Raw genomic sequence first — 24,064 nt, 5'->3', positions numbered from 1 at the left:
ATCTGTTCATATCCTTTGCCACTTTTTCTAATGTGTTGTTTGTCATTTTGTTATTGATTCACACATGTCCTTATAACAGAAATTCTATATTATGAATACTGAGAATATCGGTCCTCAGGCTACAGCCTATCTTTTCTCCTTCTCTGGGGGTGTCTTATGTACAGCAAAATTTTATTTATTTATTTTGAGACAGGGTCTCACTCTGTTGCCCAGTCTGGAGTGCAGTGGCACAATCTTGGCTCACTGCAACCTCCGCCTCCTGGGTTCAAGTGATCTTTATGCATCAGCCTCCTAAGTAGCTAGGATTACAGGTGCCTACCACCTCAACCAGCTAATATTTTGTATTTTTAGTAGAGATGGGGTTTCACCATACTGGCCAGGCTGGTCTTGAACTCTTGACCTCAAGTGGTCAGCCTGCCTCGGCCTCCCAAAGTGCTGGGATTACAGGCGTGAGTCGCTGTTCCTGGCCAGAAATTTTTAAGTATTTAAGTTCACCAAAAAGCCCACTTGCCTGGCTAACACAGTGAAACCCCGTCTCCACTAAAAATACAAAAAATTAGCTGGGCGTGGCGACGGGCGCCTGTAGTCCCAGCTACTTGGGAGACTGAGGTAGGAGAATGGTGTGAACCTGGGAGGCGGAGCTTGCAGTGAGCCGAGATTGCACCACTGCACTCCAGCCTGGGTGACAGAGCAAGATTCCGTCTCAAAACAAACAAACAAACAAAAAAGCCTACCTCCTCTTGCTGGGCACTAGACTGAACTTCCTAGCCTCTCTTCAATAGGAATAGCCTTGTGACTAAGTTTTAACCATGGGATGTGAGTGCAAGTAACATGTACCATTTCCCGACCAAGGCTCTTAGGAAGCTGGTCTGTCCCCTCCACACTCATTTCCTATTCTGGCTGACTGGGGCAGAGATGACTAAGTGACTTTGGGGGCTCTGGGTTGAAGAGCCTCTGCCAGCCTGCATCCCTGAATGACCACAGGGAGGGCTTCCCCCAGTCAGCAGCACCCATCTTGGATGGCTAAATGCGTAGAAATAAACTTCTATTGCATTTGAGCCATTATCATTTTGGAATCTTATTATTAGTAGCTAGCTTTAACATAATAAAACAACAAACATATTGATATTTTTTCTTTATGTTTTTTGGGTTTTGTCTCCTGTTCAAGAAATTTTTCCTTACCCTGAGATCATGAGGATACTGTTTTTTCTGGTTTGTTGAGATGGAGTCTCGCTCTATCAGCCAGGCTAGAGTGCAATGGCGTGCTCTTGGCTCACTGCAATCTCTGCCTCCCAGGTTCAAGTGATTCTCCTGCCTCAGCCTCCTGAGTAGTTGGGATTACAGGCACCCACCACCACATCTGGCTAATTTTTGTATTTTTAGTAGAGACGGGGTTTCGCCATGTTGGTCAGGCTGGTCTGGCTGGTCTCAAACCCCTGACCTCAGGTGATCCGCCTGCCTCAGCTTCAAAGTGCTGAGATTATAGGCATGAGCCACTGCACACGGCCTGATACTCTTCTCTAGTTTCTTCCTCATGTAAAAAAAAAAAAAATTGGTTTTTACATTAAACTTTGAGTCTACCTGGAACTGTTTGTTCTGGGAATGGTGTAAGTTAAGAATGTAATGTAATTTTTTCAGAATGAATAGCCAATTTTCCCCACACCATTCATTGAATAGTCCACCGTTTCTTCATTGGTTACAATGCTATTTTTATCGTTTTATCAAATGTCTGTGTATTCCTGGGTCTATTTCCAGCATCTCTCTTCTGCTCTATGATGGTATTTTTGTATTTCTAGGCTAATCACGCTGTCTCTTGATTAGGACAGCTTGATAAGAAGTTTTTATATCTTCTTATTTTCTTGATAAGAAGATTTGTAGGACAAATCTTCCCACTTCGTTCTGCAAAAGTGTCTTAGCTAGGATTGTCTTATCAAGTTCCAGGAAAAACGTGTTGAGATTTTCACTAGAATTATATAGACATGATAGATTAAAATAGGAAAGAATTTACATCTTTTTGATGATAAATGTCCCCACCCACGGGCATTTATTCAGATCTGCTTTTATATTCTTTTGGTGGTTTGTCATTTGCTCTATAGATAATATGTACGAAGATTTATTTCTGTTTATCTTGATTTTTCGGTTGTTGTTTTAAAAATTGTGATTTGGGACCTTCTTGTTATATTTTTTAATTATTACTGGTACATAGGAATGAGATCTTTTGGTATATTTGATCTTGTAAATAGAAACCTCAGTAAACTCTTAATTGTTAGTGGTTGGTGGGTAGAGTTGCTTGCATTTTCTATCAGCTGAAGATAATTTTCCTTCTACCTCTCTAATGTTGATTAGAAATGGCGGTAGCAGGCATCCTTTCTGCTTTTGACTTTCATGGGAATAATTCTGACTTATCATTTAGTTACTATATTGATGTGCATTCGTTTCCTAGGACTGCTATAATGAAGCAGCACAAACCAAGTGGCTTGAAATAACAGAAATTCATATTTTCCCAGTTTTGGAGGCCAGAGGTCCACAATCAAGGTGTGAGCAGGACCTTATTCCTTCTGAGACCTGCAGGGGAGGCTCCTTCCCCGTCTCTTCAGCTTCTGGTGGTGGCTGCCAGTCCCAGGCTGCAGCAGTGTCACCCTTGGCTCCGCCTCTCTGTTCACAGGCGTCCTCCCTGTATGTCTGTGTCTGTGTCTCCCCCAACCGAATCTCAGAAGGACACCAGTCACATTGAATGAAGGGCTCCCTCTACCCCGGTATGACCTCATTGCATCTGCAGAGACCTTGTTTCTAGATAAAGACACATTTTGAAGTTCCTGGGACTTGAAAATATCGTTTTGGGGAGCACAGTTCAACCCATAACACTATGGTTTGGATTGGTTTTGTTTAAAAGGGGAATCTTATTTTTTTTATTTCGAAAAATTTTAAACCCACATAATACCCATAGAAACGCTTCCCTAGAGTCGCTAGGTGTAGACGTAAATATCTCCCAACACCCACTCACACACATGCTCTCCACCCCTTCTCACCCAGGGCACATGCATCACATCTGTGTTCAAAAGTAAGATGTGGATCAGACACAATGGTTCATGCCTAGAATCCCAGCACTTTGAGAGGCTGAGGCGGGTGGGTCACCTGAGGTCGGGAGTTCGAGACCAACCTGACCAACATGGAGAAACCCCATCTCCACTAAAGATACAAAAATTAGCCAGGCGTGGTGGCGCACGCCTGTAATCCTAGCTACTCAGGAGGCTGAGGCAGAAGAATCGGTTGAACCCAGGAGATGGAGGCTGCAGTGAGCCAAGATCATGTCACTGCACTCCAGCCTGGGCAACAGAGCGAGACCCTGTCTCAAAAAAAAAAAAAAGTAAGATGTATTTATGATTTTCTTTGTACCGTATTCCTATACTTTTCACTTTACCAGACTCATAGAACAAATCGTATGGTTTTTCCTTGTTTCTAAAACTTTACGTAAGACAGAGATTAACTGTGTTTGGGAACTTGCAGAGAACTGGCCTGTAAACTTCCCAGGCACTGGTGTCTTTTTTGGTTTCCTCTTTAATCCAGATTGTTTTCCTTTCTTTTAGGAGTGATTTTGAAAGTTTCCAAACAATTTTAAGAGATTTTTAAAATTATTTTTTGTTTATTACTACTTAACTGTATTGTGGTCAGAAATTTTAAATTTCTGTTGTGTCTTAAGCTGGGTCAATTTTTCACAATGTCTATGTGTATTTTACACTTTTTTTCTTTTTGAGACACGATCTCTCTCTGTCACCCAGGCCGGAGTGCAGTGGAGTAACCGAAGCACACTGTAGCCTCGAACTCCTGGGGTCAAGCGATCCTCCCACCTTAGCCTCTCAAATGTTGGAACTGCAAGCATGAGCCACCACACCTGGCCTATTTTCTTAACTTTTGGTAGAGATGGGGTCTCACTATGCTGCCCAGGCTGGTCTCACGCAATATCCTCCCACCTAACCTCTCAAAGTGCTGGGATTACAGGCATGAGCCACCACACATAGCCCTTCTATGTGTATTTTCAAAGAATGTATATTTTTCCTTTTTGGTTGTAGGTTGTGAGTGTGTGTGTGTGTGTATAATTTTGTTCATATCTTTGATATTCTTACTGATGGAATTCGACTTTATTTCTATGTTTCTTAGAGTTGTCCTGAAACCTTCAGCTGTGACTGTGAATGTGTGCGCCTGCCTCTCCTGGCCCTTTGCCAGTGCTTGCTATCTGTCAGCCTGTCTGTTCCCCACACCCCCAAGTGATGTAGGTGGCTGCCTGAGCCAGACATGCTCCTGAGTCACAAGTGTGGGATCCTGTTGTGTGGGCAGGTGAGGCAGCAGCCAGCAGCCCAGCCTTCACGTATCCAAGTATTCACTCATCCCTCCAGGATTTATCTCTTGCCGGCTGTGTGCTACCCATGCACGTTTATTCTTTTTTATCAACTCTTTTGAGATGTAAACTGTACCTACTGAGGCTGGAGACGGGTTTTCACATGATGTTCATGTGTGCACACTTCTTTGGAGCCAGGTCGACTTCCTGGGAGCTATTTGCATTATTACAAAGCGACACTGTCTCTCCAGTAGGGCACGCAGTGATGTGTTCCCTGCTTTCCCTGACCTTTCTCTTCCTGCCTCCCTCACTCACCCCACAGCTGCACCGGCCTTCCTGCTTCTCTCCCAGCCTGCCAAGCCTCATCCTATCTCAGAGCCTCTGCACATGACTGGCTTCCCCTGGAATGTTCTTCTGCCAGGCATCTGCATGACCTGTTATCTCACTTTGTTCAGTTATCTGATCAAATGCCACTTTATCACAGTGGTCTTTCAAACCACCCCATATTAAATAGCAGAACCCTATCCCTCTCTATCACCTTTACCCCCAATTTTTTTTTTTTAGATGGAGTCTCGCTATGTCGCCCAGGCTGGAGTGCAGGAGCACGATCTCGGCTCACTGCAAGCTCTGCCTCTCGGGTTCACGCCATTCTCCTGCCTCAGCCTCCCGGCGCCCACCACCATGCCTGGCTAATTTTTTGTATTTTTAGTAGAGATGGGGTTTCACCGTGTTACAGGATGGTCTTGATCTCCTGACTTCGTGATCCGCCCGCCTCGGCCTCCCAAAGTGCTGGGATTACAGGCGTGAGCCACCGCGCCCGGCCCCCTCCGTTTCTTTCTCTTCATAATTCTCATCACTATCTGTCCATTTCTTTGGGCCCAGTAGTGCTGTCCACGTGGCTGTTGAAGCCGGCCACAGATTGCAGGAGCTGAGGTGGACAGCCTGCGGTGAATGCTGTGCGGTACCTGCAGGGCATGAAGGAAACCGCCTGAGATGCAGGCAGATAGATAACCTCAAGGAGGAGAATGAGAAGGCAAAGTGAAGAAGAAAGAGTGTTACAACCAGACGGCTTCAATCTAAATAAATCTACAATCAGTTGGCATGATTTTTTTTTTTTTTTTTTTTTGCATGGGAGCAGAAGTGTCATGGTTTGGAGGCAAACATGCAAACTTGAGTGATGATTAAACCATGGGTAATGATGAAATGCTAGTGATGCAGGGTTCATGCAGTTTGGGAGAAGGAGTTTTTTTTTTTTTTTCTATCAGTAACATTGCAGGGAAGCAGTATCTTCCAGGGAGAGTTAGACAAGCCATTCTTCTGAGCCTCAGCCTCCTAATCCAAAATATGGGAATGATGCTATCAAACTAACATGGCTGTTACAATGATCAGATAAGGATATTACCTACATTTTTTTTTGCAGTATATACTAAATAAATGCTTATTATACAGCAGTTAGTACAAATAAATAATTAAAACATAAACATTGAATTTTATGCTTCAAAATGATAAAATACATACAATTAAAAGACAGGGTAAAAGTAATAAAATACAAAATGTTAATGGTGGAAAGGCTCTCAGAGGTTTTAGAACTCATCAGCCTTTTATCCCAGTTAAAGAAGCTAAGCTCCCGAAAGATTAGAGACTGGCTCTAGGTCATGTCACTCGAGGCTCAAACCCAGGAATTCTGGTGCCATCTCAGTAGACAGCATCATGCCACCACCAGATTATGAGGATGTAGCATACAAACCAAATTTACAATGTTTAATAGTGTCATTGCTTTGATTTCTTTTTACAAAATCCAAATGGCTAGGTTTAACAGATTTATAGTGAGTTAAATAGAAATGCTTATGTGTTTTACAAAAACTGGTTATATGCTTAAGCACAGATTCTCTGTAAATCCCCTGACATAGATTTTGCACACCACATTCTTAAACACCAATACCAAAAAATTGGAAAGACATAGCAATAACAGGCTGGGTGCAGTGGCTCACACCTGTAATCCCAGTGCTTTGGGAGGCTGAGGAGGGAGGATTGCTTGAGGCCAGGAGTTTGAGACCAGCCTGGGAAACATGAGAAGACCTCATTTCTACAGAAATAAATAAATAAGTAAAAATTAACCAGATGTGGTGGCCCGTGCCTGTAATCCTATCTATTTGGGAGGGTGAGGGAGGAGGATCACTCGAGCCCAGGTGCTCAGGGTTACAGTGAGCTATGACGATGCCACTGCACTCTAGACAGAGCAGCACATCACAACCCCATCTCAAAAAACAAATAAGAAAAAGATATAGCAATGACATAATGTGTAGGTAAAAAAAAAACTTTTTTAAGACTTTAAAAATGCTTGGTTGTAGAGACCAAACAGAATTTTAATGTTATGTAAAATAAATTATATATAATGAGTTATGTTTAAAGGTAAAAATATGGACACTAACCAAAGAACAAAAATAAATACAAAATAGAGAAAAACAGGAAATACTGTGAAACTGATACATACGATATTTGTTGATTTTCAAAAAACAAGGTAACAAACCTTGCAATCCACAATCCCTAGAGAAACGGTGCAAATAGACTACTACAGGAGAGCAGAAAATAAGCTTCTACACAGGGTAAGATCGAGAATGTAGCTCCCAACTCCAGACTTTAGGGAGCAGTGGAACTGTTTAGAATATTTCCACAAACACTCTCTAGGAACATACCAAAAGAATTCAAACAAATGTATGTATGTGCATGGTCACAGCAGTACTATTGACAACAGCCAAAAGATGGAAACAGCCCAAATGCCCACCAGTGGATGAATGGAGAAACAGCCAAAAGATGGAAACAGCCCAAATGCCCACCAGTGGATGAATGTGTTCTGTCTCTTTCTAGATATTTCATACCAATGGAATCATGCAATATGTAACTTTTTGTGTTGGGCTTCTTTCACTTAGCATAATATTTTTGAGGTTCATCCACATGGTGGATGTATCAGTACTTCCTTCCTTTTTATGGTTGAATAATATTCCATTCTGTGATATACCACAGGGAAGCAAGTAGGGGAAAAATCCCTGTATCAGGCAGGCTTGACCTCATTCCCTTTACTCGTTGCAGGCCCGAAAGAGAATCTGATGAATGTGTGATAGGTCATCTAGCACATGAATGATAGGCTATCTCTAAAAACGATAAATAGCACAGTCCTTTCCAAAAGTCTCAAGGGCGGCAGAAGTAGAGCAACTGTCCTTTCCTGGCAAGAAACTTCAGATTCCCACAAAATATTCCTGTGAAGGAGAGAAATCAGCTGAAGAGGGACCCTCACCACTACTTTACTATCCTTATATGATATAAGTTTCCCCCATTAAATACTTTATGATGAGTGAAAATAAAATCTCATTGAAATGTAGGTGCTAGCTGGCCTGTTCCCACATGTTTTTAACTTAAATCAGCATTCAGGAATACCTGAATAAAGGTATAAATAAAGTATATTTTAAATTATTTTGCAATTTTTAATACTGCATTTATGGTCTTTCTGGGTCAGAATCCTCAAAGTTGCAAATATTTAAATTTTTCACATTAAGGGTACAAGTGTACACCATATACATTAAAGAGATACTGCAAATCTGTATGGGAAAAGACTTTTAAAATGTTTTTGTTGTATTTGTTGTTTAATGCTGCTTAAACAGTTAGCCATTTGGGAAAATTCTAGGTCTTTATTTCATACCATAACCCAAATAAATAATAACTGGATTAATGTTAATTTTATTTTAGAAAATCAAACCATGGTCAGGTGTGGTGGCTCATGCTTGTAATTCCAGCGCTTTAGGAGGCGAAGGCAAGAGGATTGCTTGAGGCCAGGAGTTCTAAGACCAGCCTGACAACACAGTGAGATACCATCTCTATAAAAATTTTTGTTAAAAAATTAGGCGAGTGTGTTGGTGCACACCTGTAGTCCCAGCTACTCAGGAGGCTGAGGCAAGAGGATTGCTTGAGTCCAGGAGCTGGAGGTTAAAGTAAGCTATAATAGCACCACTCCATTCCAGCCTGGGCAACAGAGTGAGACTGTCTCTTTAAAAACATCACCATCATAAACTTCTTAAAGGAGAATTACAAAATATAAAAACATAGATTAATACTTGTCTGTTCTATGAATAAATAAGAAATTTCGAAGCTTAAAGCCAATGGAAAAGACAGCTGAAAAACGTCTATTTTTTTAACCAAAAAAATGTAAAATTGCTGCAAATAAAAATAATAAAATTAAATAACAGTAGGCTTGAGGAAATATAACAAGACAAAAAGTTAATATTCTTAGTATGTAAAATGTACATTTAAAATCCATTAAAAATACAACTCCAAGCTGGGCATGGTGGCTCACGCCCATAATCCCAGCACTTTGGAAGGCCGAGGCAGGTGGATCATATGAAGTCAGAAGTTCGAGACTAGCCTGGCCAACATGGTGAAACCACATCTCCACTAAAAATAAAAAAAATAGCTGGGCGTGATGGCAGGCGCCTGTAATCCCAGCTACTTGGGAGGCTGAAGCAGGAGAATTGCTTGAAGCTGGGAGGTGGAGGTTGCAATGAGCCAAGATCGTGCCCCTGCACTCCAGCCTGGGTGACAGAGCAAGGCTTTATCTCAAAAAACAAACAAACAACAACAACAACAAAACTACTCCAATAGGCAAAGCACATGAAAATTTTATTTACAAATGGCAAATTGTGGACAATTCAACCTCATCAGTGAAAATTTAACCAGATTTTTAAAAATTGAGGTGAGATTAATATAAAACGAATCGTTTTTAAATGAACAATTGAGTATTTCACACCTTCACAATGTTGTATAGCCATGACCTCTAACTCCAAAACATTTTCATTACCTGAAAAGAAAATCTTTTACCCATTAAGCAGCTTCTTCCCTCCAGTCCCTGGCAACCACCAATCTGTGTTCTGTCTCTTTCTAGATATTTCATACCAATGGAATCATGCAATATGTAACTTTTTGTGTTGGGCTTCTTTCACTTAGCATAATATTTTTGAGGTTCATCCACATGGTGGATGTATCAGTACTTCCTTCCTTTTTATGGTTGAATAATATTCCATTCTGTGATATACCACAGTTTGTTTCTCCATTCATCCACTGATGGGCATTTGGGCTGTTTCCATCTTTTGGCTGTTGTCAATAGTACTGCTGTGACCATGCACATACATACATTTGTTTGAATTCTTTTGGTATGTTCCTAGGAGTAGAATTGCTGGGTCTTACGGTAATTCCAGCTTTAAATTTTGGGGGAGCTGCCAAGCTCTTTTCTTCAGTGACTGCACCATTTACGCTCCCATCCGCAGTGTGTAAGAGTTCAGATTTCTCCATGTCCTTGCCAAAACTTAGTTTTCATTTTTTAAGTTCTCGCCATCCTAATGGAAGTGAAGTGGTCCTTCACTGTGGATTGATTTGTATTTTCCTAATGGCTAATGATGTTGCGCATCTGTTCGTGTGCTTGCGAGCCGTTGGTGCATCTTCTTAGGAGAACCAGATGTTACTTTTCACCTATCAAATTAGTAGACATGATTTTAAAATGCTAATCATGTTATGTAATATTATAGAAGCTATTTTAGGTGAAAAATGGGAAGTATAAAACTGTGTGTGTGCTGCCAATAGTATGAAAACTTTTATGTGTTAAAAATGGGACTCTTCTTAGCTTAGTTTTGGTTAAGGCATGAAAATCAAAGCTGTCATATTCCAAAGTGAGTTGTTAGACTGACCACGATAAAGACATTTCAAAATAGAAATCTGAGAACCGATGAGATGGCTCAGCCACATTGAGTCATATTGTCAGAGATTAAAGGAGATTTTTGGAGAAAGCTACTGCTCAAAGCCTGGTGAGAGAGACTTGATATGAATTCAGCACATTCTCAGACATCAATACAATAAAATTGGAAATATATTGGGATTGAGGAGAAGTGAACTGTTAGTTCTTTGCCTGAAAATCAAAAGGATAAAAGGACTGTGACCAGCTATAGAACAAAGGACACTTGCTTTTAGGTTAGTAGCTGTATTTGTGGCAGGGTTTGCTTTGGCAGTGTTGGAGAGAGAGAGCCATAGGCATCATCTTAGATGGTGTCTGGTAGGACTATCTAGAAGAATGGACAGGTCTCAGCAGAGAAGCTGGAGGCAGAACACAGGAGCTTAAGGAGCTGAGAAGACAGACTGAGTCATCAGAATAGAATGCACTTGCCCAGTTTGTGAGAACTGCCAACAAGAGACCACCAGGGATGGGAGGGGAGGTCCTCAAAATTACTATGCCAGCCACACCCTCAGAGAACTCAGCCCAGAGAGTGCCAAGTCCAGGCAAGAAAGAACTTTCCTGCTCCCTGTACTCCTCCCCTCTCACCCATCATTCCCAACAGCATTGGACAAGTGTTTCAATTTCTCTACAACATCCCCAACACTTGCTATTGTCTGTCTTTTTCATTCTTGCCATCCTAGTGGATGTAAAGGGATACCTCATTGTGATTTTTATTAACGGTTTTCTGATGACTAATGATGTTGAATGTCTTTTCACATCAGTCATTTATACATCTTTGAAAAAATGTCTATTCAAATCTCTTGCGCATTTTAAATCAAGTTGTCTTTTTATTACTAACTTGTAAGAATTCTTTATATATTCTCATACAAGTCCTTTATTAGATGTATGATTTGGAAATACTTTCCCCCATTTTGTGGACTCTCTCTCTCTCTCTCTCTTTCTTTTTTTGACTGAGTCTTGCTCTGTCGCCCAGGCTGGAGTGCAGTGGCACGATCTTGGCTCACTGCAACCTCCACCTCCTGGGGTCAAGAGATTCTCCTGCCTTAGCCTCCTAAGTAGTTGGGATTATAGGCACCCGCCACCACACCCTGCTAAATTTTTTTGTATTTTTAATAGAGACAGAGTTTCGCTATGTTGGCCAGGCTGGTCTTGAGCTCCTGACCTCAGGTGATCCACGCGCCTCAGCCTCCCAAAGTGCTGGGATTACAGGCATAAGCCACTGCACCCAGCCATTTTTTTCGTTTTCTTGATTGTGTCTTTTAAGCACAAAAGTTTTTGCTTTTGATGAATTCCAACATATCTATTTTTTCTTATGTTCCCTGTATTTTTGGTGTCATATCTAAGAAACCATTGCCTCACCTAAGGTCATAAATGTATGCCTATGTTTCCTTCTGAGTTTTATAATTTTAGCTCTTACCTTAGTTCTATGACCCATTTGATTTGATTTTTAGAGTGATATGAGTTAGGGGTCTAACTTCATTCTTTTGCATGTGGATATTCCATTGCCTCAGCACCATTTATTGAAAAGACTATACTTTCTCCATTGAATTGTCTTGGCCCTTGTCAAAAATCAATTGACCATAGACACATGGTTTATTTCTGGTTTCTGTGTCTATCCTTATGCCAATGACACATTGTTTTGATTATTATCACTTTGTAGTAAGCCTTGAAATCAGAAAGCCCTTCAACCTTACTTTTTTTCAAAATTATTTTGGCTAATCTAGGTCCCTTGCCTTTTTGTATGACTTTTAGGATCAATTTCTTTAAAAAGAGGCAGCTGGGATTGCAGTAGGGATTGCACTGAATCTGTAGATTAGTATGGGGATTATTGCCATATTAAGTCTTGATCGAAACATGGGATTTTTTTATACCTTTCTAATGATTTTACATTGGCTGCAAGAAAAAGTCTAAACTCTGCTACTTGGAGTTTGGGGTTCCTTCTACATTAGGCCCCTAGTGTAGTTCAATAATATACCTTCTTTATTTTATGCCAATTATTCCCATGTCCTCTAAGCAGATAGGTCCCCACTAAAGCTTGAACTCAAAGGCTGAGGTGGGCAGATCACCTGAGGTCAGGAGTTCGAGACCAGCCTGGCCAACATGGTGAAACCCCGTCTCTACTAAAAATACAAAAATTAGCTGGGTGTGGTGGCAGGCACCTGTAATCCCAGCTACTTGGGAGGCTGAGGCAGGAGAATTGCTTGAATCCGGGAGGCAGTGGTTGCAGTGAGCCAAGATCATGTCACTGCACTCCAGCCTGGGCAATAGAACAAGACTCTATCTCAAAAAAAAAAAAAGTTTGAACTCGAGCAAAAGTCGTGATGCATGTCTGCATCCCATGCACCAAACTCAATGCCTAAGACGGTGTCCTCTCAGTAAAAATTTGCTAATTTTAAGCTGATCAGTCAGGACCAAGTTAAAATCATTTTTTAAAATGGAAGTCCAGGGCCGGGCGCGGTGGCTCAAGCCTGTAATCCCAGCACTTTGGGAGGCCGAGACGGGCGGATCACGAGGTCAGGAGATCGAGACCATCCTGGCTAACACGGTGAAACCCCGTCTCTACTAAAAAATACAAAAAACTAGCCGGGCGAGGTGACGGGCGCCTGTAGTCCCAGCTACTCCGGAGGCTGAGCCAGGAGGGAGGCGGAGCTTGTAGTGAGCTGAGACCCGGCCACTGCACTCCAGCCTGGGCCACAGAGCGAGACTCTGTCTCAAAAAAAAATAAAAATAAAATAAAATAAAATAAAATAAAATGGAAGTCCAGTTCAGTTCCACCTGCTCCTTTAGAATTCTCCCCGAAACCACTCTCTAACCCACAATTACTGGCTTCCTCTGAACATCTATAGCACATGATGTCGCATATTTTTGCACATAATAATGTATTTCTTGTTTCCTCCCAATGAAACTGAAATCACTGTAGGAGCCAAACACACAGTAAATGCTCAAGAAATATTCATTGCATTGAACTGTGATTTGGATTGCCGTATTTTTCAGCTATGTGGACTAACATTGCCCTGCTCTTGCCTCCCCAGGGGATGTTCTGGTGTTCCTGGACAGCCACTGCGAAGTGAACAGAGTATGGTTGGAGCCCCTGCTGCATGCCATTGCCAAGGACCCCAAAATGGTGGTGTGCCCCCTGATAGATGCCATTGATGATAGAACTCTGGAGTATAAGCCCTCTCCTGTTGTAAGGGGAGCTTTTGACTGGAACCTACAATTTAAATGGGATAATGTTTTCTCTTATGAGATGGATGGACCAGAAGGACCTACTAAACCAATCCGGTGAGATTTCTTCTGGTTTTGGAAAAATATAGCATATGTGTACTGAGACCCAGGGGGAAAACGCCTCCAGAGATTATTCTTTCAAGTTCTTGGGCTTAATGAAAATGTTCTGTTACTTGTTTCTAGAAGTCTTTAATACAGTAATGGAATTATTGTCAATAGAATCACTTAGTACTCAATATATAATGTGATATGACATTTATCTTCACATGATCTTTAACTCTTTGATTCGCTGGTACTGAACACAATCCTATATGGATTCAATCATGACTCTGAGGAGCAATATTTAATTTTGACTAAAAGCTCAAGTCAAACAGACCTAGTTTGCAGGAGGGACTCCATCATTTGTTAGCGGTTTAGGGCTGCCATGTACAGTTGCACCAGCTGTGCACTGCACATATCCAGGAGATACTGTTCACATAAAGACCATAAGGTCAATAGCATGTCTGGAATTGTACATTAAGACAGCCCTCAGTTGGCACAGTTACCTCTCTCAGCTTCAATGTCCTCATCTGTAAAACAGTGATAGTAATAATTAACACATGTCTCTTAGGATTGTCAAGGGGATTAAATGAGCCAATACATGTAAAACACATAGCTGAAGGCTTGACACAGAGGAAGTGATCTGATCAAGATCAACATTAGATAGGGTATTGTCACAGACTTTGGAACAAAGGTGTACTTTATTTTAATAACATGTAATATGTAGAAATCTCAATAAAAATAAAAAACAACTCCAGCCCGGGCGACAGAGCAAGACTCCGTCTCAAAAAAATAAATAAATAAAAATAAAAAATAAAAAACAGCATCAATCTTTTGAGTTATCTCAAAATGATTTTAAATAAAATTACTTTTAGTAAGAAATAGCTATGGTGTTCCAATTACACAAATTTGGTTTATAATTTTTGTAATATTTCCATCTCACATATAAAACATGTTTAGGCTCTAATGTAAAAATAACTGATATTCAACATGGAAACTATTTCTAATATTTATTTGCTAAATGGTAAAATGTTTAGAATTCTAATACACGGCTCATGTGTATATACATTGGTTCATCCTTTTTGAAAACAATTTGGCAATGCAAATTAAGGATCTTATAAATATCCTTATTCTTTGATGCAGTAATCCACTTACTTGATTTTATTTGAAAAGAGTCAGAAATAAGCAAGGAGATGTATATAGTGTGTCAATATTTATATTAATAAAAAGCTGAAAACAACATAAATACTATTGAGATCGGTAAAAAATAAAGTATATTCATTTTTTTTTGGCTGGGTGTGGTGGCTCAAGCCTGTAATCCTAGCACTTTGGGAGGCCGAGATGGGTGGATCACGAGGTCAGGAGATCCTGGCTAACACCGTGAAACCCCGTCTCTACTAAAAAATACAAAAAACTAGCTGGGCGCGGTAGTGGGTGCCTGTAGTCCCAGCTACTCGGGAGGCTGAGGCAGGAGAATGGCGTGAACCCGGGAGGCGGAGCTTGCAGTGAGCTGAGACCCGGCCACTGCACTCCAGCCTGGGCGATAGAGCGAGACTCCGTCTCAAAAAAAAAAAAAAAAAAAGCATATTCATTTTTATGGACTATCACATAATCATTAAAAGTAAAGTTTTCAAGGGCTAACTAAAAAGAAAACTTCTCACATGTTAAATTAAAAAATCAAACCATACAACATTTTCTGTTAGTATGATACTTTTGTGTGATTATATATGTACATATTATATGTAATATATATTATACATATTACATATATTATAATCGTATGTTACACTAAAATATATAATAATATGTATAAGAAAAAAAGTTATTTTTTAAAGGTTAAAAGAAAAAATAAATTTTATGTTATTATTTTATTGTTTTATTATTTGTATAAATATAAGGGGTACAAGGGCAATTTTGTGACATGGTTATATTCCCTAGTGGTGAAGTCTGGACTTTTCAAGTATCCACCACTCAAACAATGTACACCGTACCCATTAAGTCACTTCTTGTCATCCACTGCCCTCTTGTCCCCACGCTTCTGTCTCCAGTGCCTGTCAGTCCACACTCTATGTCCATGTGTACACATTATTTAGCTCCCACTTATAAATGAGAGCGTGTGTATTTCCCTTTCTGTTTATGAATTGTTTCACTTAAGATAATGGCCTCCAGTTCCATCCATGTTGCAGCCAAAGACATAATTTCATTCTTTTTTATGGTTGAATAGTATTCCATTGTGTACATATACCACATTTTCTTTATCCAGTCATCCATTGAGGGACACTTAGGTTGATCCCATGACTTTACAATTGTGAATAATGCTGTGATAAACATACAATGGTAGGTATCTTTTTGATATAAATGATTTCTTTCCTTTTGGGAAGATACCCAGTAGTGGGAATGCTGGATCGAATGGTAGTGCTACTTTTAATTCTTTGAGAAATCTCTGTACTGTTTTCCATAGATGTACTAATTGACATTCCTACCAACAGTGTGCAAGCGTTCCCTTTTCTGCTTATCCTCGCCAGCATCTGTTACATATTAATCATAGTATTAATTAGCATTCATATCTGAAGATACATTTTTCCCATAGTTCTAATGATGACCAAATAAGCTAGGTGCAGTGAGTTTTGGAAAACTTACAGAAAAAAAAGAAAGAAAAATCATGCCTAGGGCTTATGCCAATGATAACTCAAGACCTGCCCAACTCCCTGACATGCAGGCATCACCATAACCAAGGATCGTGTCCTTTCGGGCAGAGCAAGGCCCTTTCACTTTTTCCCTGCTGTCTCAGACTACAGCCTTTACTAACCACTACCCAACCTTTCTCCTGCTGAGACAGACGCACACATACGTGCACATGTGTGCAGGCACACACACACACACACACACTCAGTGACTTCAAGATTTTTAGAGTGAACACTTTCTCCCCTGAAAGGAAGATATAACTCGAATCCTTTGAGCCACACATCTTTTCACCCTATTTTCAATGGTACAAAATGGCATAACTTAAAAAAAAAAAACTGTTTTGTGAAATTACTTAATTTGTAAATTTAATGAGATTTATTGATTACCTATCATGTGCCAGGCATTGTATTGATAGGAAACATGATCCCAGTCCTCAAATGTGTATCGTCTAGAGGGGAGGTCAGGCAGGTAAAAACAGACAATCAGGACAGTGCTATGGCAGGGGAGTGAGCATTTTCTTCCAGGCTTTCTGGGCTGCCTGGAATCACAGTCTCCTTCTAGTGTACCAGTGCCAGATAGAACGCATGTTACCCAGCACACCAGACAGGATAGACAGCACCTACTGCACCAGATGTGATGCACATTGCCCAGTGCACCAGGTAGGAACATTCCTATCAGAATATAGTTATCCTGTTATCTCTGCCAATTGCAACATTAAAACTACCTTATTTTGACCCCACTTCCTGTCAGTTATGTCCTCTTTTCTCTCTTTTGTATTAAAGCCTTAGAAAGATTTGTCCATCACTATCTCCAATTCCCTTAAACTCACTTCCATCAGGCTTCGCCCCCTGCCATTCACAGTTAAGACTTGTTCATGACCTTCTTATGGTTCAGTCCAATGCTCAGTTCCGGTCCTTATCTCGCTGATCCAGCCACCATGTTGGATGCTGCTGGCTATGCCCTTCTCTTGGACACCCATGTCTCCCTGGGCCTCCAGGGAACCAGAGTTTCCTGGTCCTTCTCCTCCCTCCCTGGTTGCTCCTTCCTATCTCCTTTGCCAGTTTCTCTCCTCCTCTCAACTGTCAGTGTTGAAGCACCCAGGGCTCAGGGCTGGTCCTCTATGCTTCTCCACTCACTCGCACAGTGATTCTCATCCACTTCATCCATGACTCCCAAAGGACGTCTCCAGCCCTGACCTCTCTCAGAACTCCAGACTCATGTATCCAACTGCATCCAACTACCTACTTCATAGCCCCACTTGAATGCCAAATAGACATCTCAAACATACCCTGAAGAGAATCTTCCTGCCAAAAACCGGCTCCACCCGTAGTATTTCTCATCTCAGTGCACGGCAATTCCGTCCATCTGGTGTGCAGGCCAAAAACACTGGAGTCAGCCTTGACTCTTCTCTTCCTCCAACACCCACACCCCGCCCATAAGCAAATCTGTTAGCTCTGTCTCCAAAATATACCAGGAATTCAACCGCATCTTACTATCTACATTGCTGCATTCTTATCCAGGATCCCATTATTTTTCTCTGGGACCACTGTTACCCCTCTAATTGGTCTCCCTACCCTTTCCCGTACACATGGGTCTTGCTTTGTGTGTTGAGTGACTCATATCCCTAAAACATGGGTGCTCAATATATACTTTTTTGAACAAATGAATGTGAACTCGTGATTATTTTCTCTTTCTTGCTTTTTTTTTTTCTTTTTCTTTCTTTCTTTCTTTTTTTTTTTTAGACAGATTCTCACTCTGTCGCCCAGGCTGGAGTGCAGTGGCATGATCTCAGCTCACTGCAGCCTCCGCCTCCCAGGTTCAGGTGATTCTCATGCCACAGCATCCCAGGTAGCTGGGATTTACAGGTGCAGGCAACCACATCTGGCTAATTTTTGTATTTTTAGTAGAGATGGAGTTTCACCATGTTGGCCAGGCTGGTCTTGAACTCCTGACCTCAAGCGATCCTCCTACATCGACCTCCCAAGTGTTGGGATTACACGTGTGAGCCACCGCACCCAGCTGTGACTATTTTCAAATGACTTAGTTTGGTATTATTTGGCCCTACTATTGGTGGACAAAACAAGATGCTTTTTAATATTATGGTTTGTCCAGAAGTAAATATTATAATTCACCTAATATCTTTAGAAAGGGAGAGCTCTGAACCCTACTACCCAGTTCAATTGTCATCCTCATGGGAAACTCATATTCCAAGTATCATTTTCCTTCTCATTACGAAAACATTTAGAATATATCGCATACATATTTTGGTGAGAGCTAAGTAAAAGTTATTGCCTACTTTTGTTAGTTGTGGTTTTTGGTAATTTTATATACTTAAATGTATAATAAGATAATTTTAGTATTGTTTTCTCTTTTTTTTTTTTTTGAGACAGAGTCTCACTCTGTCGTCCCAGGCTGGAGTGCAGTGGCATGATCTCAGCTCACTGCAACCTCCGCCTCCCAGGTACAAGCGATTCTCCTGCCTCAGCCTCCCAAGTAGCTGCCACCTCACCTGGCTAATTTTTTGTATTTTTAGTAGAGATGGGCTTTCACCGTGTTAGCCAGGATGGTCTCGATCTCCTGAACTTGTAATCCACCCGCCTTGGCCTCCCAAAGTGCTGGGATTACAGGCATGAGCCTCCACACCCGGCCTGTTTTCTCATTTTAAACTATAAGTTATTAATAATTCAATGTAATTTTGAGGAGAATACAGAATGACTTTCTCTGTGAAATTAATTTCATATTTATGTCCCCTTTCTAGGTCACCTGCAATGTCTGGAGGAATTTTTGCTATACGTCGGCATTATTTTAATGAAATTGGACAGTATGACAAGGATATGGATTTTTGGGGAGGAGAAAATTTGGAACTTTCACTAAGGGTAATTCAGATTTTATTTTTAAAATAGCTATAGAGAGTGAAACCTAACTTTGTCACATACAATGCTGTGGTAATTATGCTGCATTTTCCTACATGAACATCCCATACCATTCCAGTGGCACATGCAATAAACAATTTATGGGGCTTCTTATAAAAATGGAAAACATTTAATAAACTATTAGATTCTTGGCCTGGTGTGGTGGCTAATAACTGTAATCCCAGCACTTTGGGAGGCTGAGGCAGATGGATTATTTGAAGCCAGGAGTTCAAGACCAACCTCGGCAACATAGCAAGACCCCCATCTCTACTTTTTTTTTTTTTTTAAGTGAGATGGGGTGTCGCTATGTTGCCCAGGCTGGCCTTGAACTCCTGGGCTCAAGTAATCCTCCCATCTTGGCCTCCCAAAGCACTGGGATTATAGGTGTGAGCTACTGTGCCTAGCCTCTACTTCTTAAAATAAATATATTTAATTTTAAAATATTAGGTTCTAATACCATATGTTTTGTTATTTCTGATGTATGGTATATGAAATTAATATAATATTTTAAATCTATTATTTTTACTGTCTCAGTAGTTGTTTTTTCCAGTTTTTTCTGTTTTCGATTTTATTTTCTCTCTCTTTTCCTTCCTTCTTTTGGCCAGTTATTTGTTCACTTTTAAAGTTCCCAAGCAGACTTCTTTCATAATGCTTCAGATACTTGATTATGCATATAAAAATATCTAGAATAATATCATTTCCTCCAAGCCTCTATTTGATGGTCCCTCTTAAGCTTGTTAGTTTTTTTTTTTTTTTTTTGCTTTGTTTTTTTCATTCTCAAGTTCCCTTTGGACCCGGGCATTATTCATAACACCGATGCCTTTGGCACATTTTATTCTGTTTGGTTGATTATTCCTTGTTTTATTATATTGCACTCTAAGAAAATGGCTCAAGGAGTTTACCTCCTTTCATGATCTAATAACTGGGATCAGTTTTGTGTATTATACAGGCAGAGTTGGAGAGTCAGTATATTCCTTTTTCTGGCCCTACATTCCCTATAGATAGCAAATGACAACTATTATTCGAACATTAATTATTCCTACTCCAATATTTCAATGGCGCCTTTCCTGATAGCCCATCATATCTTTTAAGTATACTTGGATGTCTTTTTATAAAGAAATATGTAAATTAATAAGTAGCTGAAATAGTCTCTTGACACCGGCAGCTGTCACTACCCACGACAAGTAACCTTGTCTTTCCTGAGGAAGAATGATCTCTGCACCTGCATACACCTCTTCATTTCTCGTTTACTCCTCATTCCAGTAAATCGACATCCTCGAAGGCCCTCAGCTTTCTGTGACATTGTTCCAGGAGCTGCCACCAGTTTCATGTTGATGTCCTTAATGGATGGCTTGTGATCTTCCATCTGTCTGAGGTCATTGCAGCATCTGACACTGTAAACCGTCTTTTCCAGAAGTTTTCTTGGATGTTAGAACAGTATTCCTGGATTGCTTTCCAGCGCTCAGTTGTTCTCAGTTTCTTTTGCAGGAATTTCTGCTGCTGCTGCTCATCAGCTAGACACAGATGTCCCCAAGGTTTCCATCCTTGTCAGACTTTGCTTCTTACACCATATGCTCTTCAGGGCCCAGGGCTAGCATCCAGGTCCTCTGCACCTGTGAAGCCATGCTGGTAGTTAACATAAGGCCGTCTTTCTGCATCTGGTGTGAAAAAACCTCTACTCGGAGCCAGCCAAATACCTTCCACTTGTAGCCCAACCATAGGTCCAGGCTCTCTGGACCTTCCCATGTTCCAGTAACTAAGGGAATAGCACTTGGCAGGGCACATCTACTCTGATTGCCGAGGGTCTGTGCCACACCCTTGTTGACATTTTTAGTAGGATACTTGCATCAGTCCCCATGGCTGTAACTAATACCTGCATCATGATAATATCCAACTCTATAGTTTCAGTTTAGGACTATCTCTTGAGAGTAATATTTAAGCTCAATCTAGCCCTCATTTAAGGAGCACCTCCTTTGAGTCAAACTGTGCTGTATGCTGATCACTGAGAAGAAGACACAGTCTTCATTAATTCATCCACACAACAATATGTATTGAGTACTCTTACGTATGAAGCACTGTGCTGGGTGCTAAAATACAGCAGCACACAATACAAAAGTGGCTTTTTTTTTTTTTTTGAGATGGAGTCTTGCTCTGTTGCCAGGCTGGAGTGCAGTAGCGTGATCTTGGCTCACTGCAATCTCCGCCTCCCAGGTTCAAGTGATTCCCTTGCCTCAGCCTCCCAAGTAGTTGGTACTACAGGCTGCTTGTATTTTAGTAGAGAAGGGGTTTCACCATGTTGGCCAGGATGGTTTTGATCTTTTGACCTCGTGATCCGCCCACCTCAGCCTCCCAAAGTGCTGGGATTATAGGCGGGAGCCACCGAGTCCGGCCAAAAGTGGCTTCTAATGTCACGAACCTTCTATCTATTGAGTAGGGTGAGATTATCAGATATTTAATTTTATTTTTGGCCCAGGTGCGGTGGCTCACGCCTATAATCCCAACACTCTGGAGGGCCGAGGTAGGTGGATCACCTGAGGTCAGGAGTCCGAGACCAGCCTGGCTAACATGGTGTAACCCTGTCTCTTCTACAAATACAAAAACTAGCTGGGCATGATGGTGCACGTCTATAATCCCAGCTACTCAGGAGGCTGAGGCACGAGAATTGCTTGAACCTGGGAGGTGGAGGTTGCAGTGAGCCAAGATCGTGCCACTGCATTCCAACCTGGGCAGACAGAGCGAGACTCCGACTCAAAAAACAAAAAAAATTATTTTTGGTTAGTGCAGCAGAGAAATACAGAGTATTATGGGACCCTCTAAAAGGAGAACCTAGCCTTCTCTTGGGGGATGTATGTGTCTTAGATGACTTCCCTGAAGAACTCACATTTAAGTTACATGTAAAGGATAAAATGTATTTTAACAAGTTCTTATATCTGACACGCACTGCTCTAAAATCTTACAAATATTAACCCATTTAATCCTCCTAACAAACCTGTAAGGTAAGTACCACCATTATCTCCGACTTGTAGTGAAGAAACTGAACCACGGAGAGGATGAGTAACTTGCCCAAATTCACGGAACTTGTAAGCACTCTGCTCCTAACCTGTCGTTTCCTGCCTCATGCTGTCTACTCAGCTTCAGGTCTTGAGACCCCACCAGCTCAGTTCTGCCCTCTTTCTAAGTCACTTCCATCTGAGGCTGGCAATGCATTGGAAGCCTCCAATGCTCTGGTTTTTTTTTTAGTTGCCCTGAACTCGGTGCTACTCTTGCTCGTGGAAAGTGGTGGTTCGTGGATGCCTACAAAGCTACAGGTTCACTTCTAGTCTCTGAATCGTTCTCCTAACTGAGCTTCAACATGGCATTTCAGTTTTCCTGGCAAAGCAGAGGCTGGCCTCCAACACTCCCAACAATCTGCAGTCTTGGTTCACCTGATCTCCCCCACACCTGCAGTCCATCCCGCCATCCCCAGATGCTGGCAAGGTGTGCTGCTCCAGGAACTGGGGCCTCGCCCTGCACTTGAAAGATTATCCCTAGAGAAACCCTTTTCTCTGCCTCTCTCCCATGCTGAACCTCTTAGATATCAATGCCAGTTTAGATTCCACCCAAGGTTGCTAACTCTCCTTGATGCTGTGGTGTGAAAACAAACCATGTGTTCTGTAATAGAGAGTCAAGCAAATTCTCAAAAACCTGCATGAGGGAGAATTAGGCAAGTCACTCAACACTCTCCTCCCTCTCTGCCTGGAACACTCTAGTACCTCAGTGGGTTACCCTTGGCCCATCTGCTCAGAATTTCTATTTCTAAGAGTTTTAGGAATCAGGTAGTTACTGTCACAGCAGTAGTCGGCTATTGCCACCATGATGTTACGTAATAAACTACCTCAAAACTGAGTGGTTGAGAGCAATAAGCATTTACTTTTTCTTTCATCTGTCCATGGTTGGCCAAAGTGGCTCTGCCTCAGAACAGAGGTTGTTGGGCTGGGCTCTAGTCTCTGAATTGGATCCAGATCTGATTATCATTCTAGGAGTAGCAGCGACTCACAGCATATTCTTCTCACGCTGAATGGCAGGAATTCAAAAGTCAAGCCAAACCACACAGCACATTTACACCTCTGCACGCGTGACGTGTGCTCACGATCCATTGGCCAAATGTGTCGAACAGAGAAGCCCAAATTCAGTTGGTCAGGGAAACGTGCTGTGCCCCAAGGTGAGGGACGAGGAATGAGCTGTTTATTGAACAAGGTTTCAATCTATCACACCAAGTTTCTGGAATGACCAACTAAGTGGACGGAGGTCTTATTTACTTGAGTAAATAAAACTGGTGTTAGCCAGTCAGGATGGCTATTATTAAAAAATCAAAAAAATAACAGATACTGGCGAGGCTGCGAAGAGAAGGAAATGTTTATACCCTGCTACGGGAGTGTAAATTAGTTCAACCATTGTGGAAAACAGTTGGGAGATTTCTCAAAGAATTTAAAACAGAACTAGCATTTGACCTAGCAATCCTATTACTGGGTATATACCCAAAGGAATATACATTGTTCTACCATAAAGACACATGCATACATATGGTCACTGCAGCACTTTCCACAATAACGAAGACATGGAATCAACTTAGATGCCCATCAACAGTGGACTGGGGCCAGGCACGGTGACTCATGCCTCTAATCCCAGCACTTTGGGAGGCTAAGGTGGGCAGATCACTTGAGGTCGGGAGTTCAAGACCAGCCTGACCAACATGGTGAAACCCCGTCTCCACCAAAAATACAAAAATTAGCCAGGTGTGGCAGTGTGTGCCTGTAATCCCAGCTACTCAGGAGGCTTAGGCACAAGAATTGCTTGAACCTGGATGGCGGGGCATCCAGGCTGGATGACAGAGCAAGACTCAGTCTCAAAAAAACAAAAACAAAAACAAAAGTCAGTGGATTGGATAAAGAAAATGTGGTACAGATATACCATGGAATGTTACACAGCCATTGAAAAATAATAAAAGCATGTCCTTTGAAGCAAAGTGGATGGAGCTGGAGGTCATTATCCTAAGCAAATTAACACAGGAACAGAAAACCAAATACTGCATGTTCTCATTTATAAGTGACA

At 41.4% G+C, this 24,064-nt stretch overlaps 1 protein-coding gene across 1 annotated transcript in view; it reads left to right on the top strand.

Moving 5' to 3' along the window:
• The window catches only part of GALNTL5 (polypeptide N-acetylgalactosaminyltransferase like 5), a 65,086-nt gene that overhangs the window by 33,847 nt on the left and 7,175 nt on the right, over positions 1–24,064 (top strand). Inside the window, 2 exon segments of the mRNA XM_033193492.1 lie at positions 13,145–13,394; positions 18,820–18,937. Of these exon segments, the coding sequence (XP_033049383.1) occupies positions 13,145–13,394; positions 18,820–18,937 (368 nt within the window).

This window comes from Trachypithecus francoisi, unplaced genomic scaffold, assembly GCF_009764315.1.
Source record: "Trachypithecus francoisi isolate TF-2019V2 unplaced genomic scaffold, Tfra_2.0 Lachesis_group4, whole genome shotgun sequence".
NCBI classification, from domain to species: domain Eukaryota; kingdom Metazoa; phylum Chordata; class Mammalia; order Primates; family Cercopithecidae; genus Trachypithecus; species Trachypithecus francoisi.
This window is presented reverse-complemented; position numbering and strand designations above follow the sequence as displayed.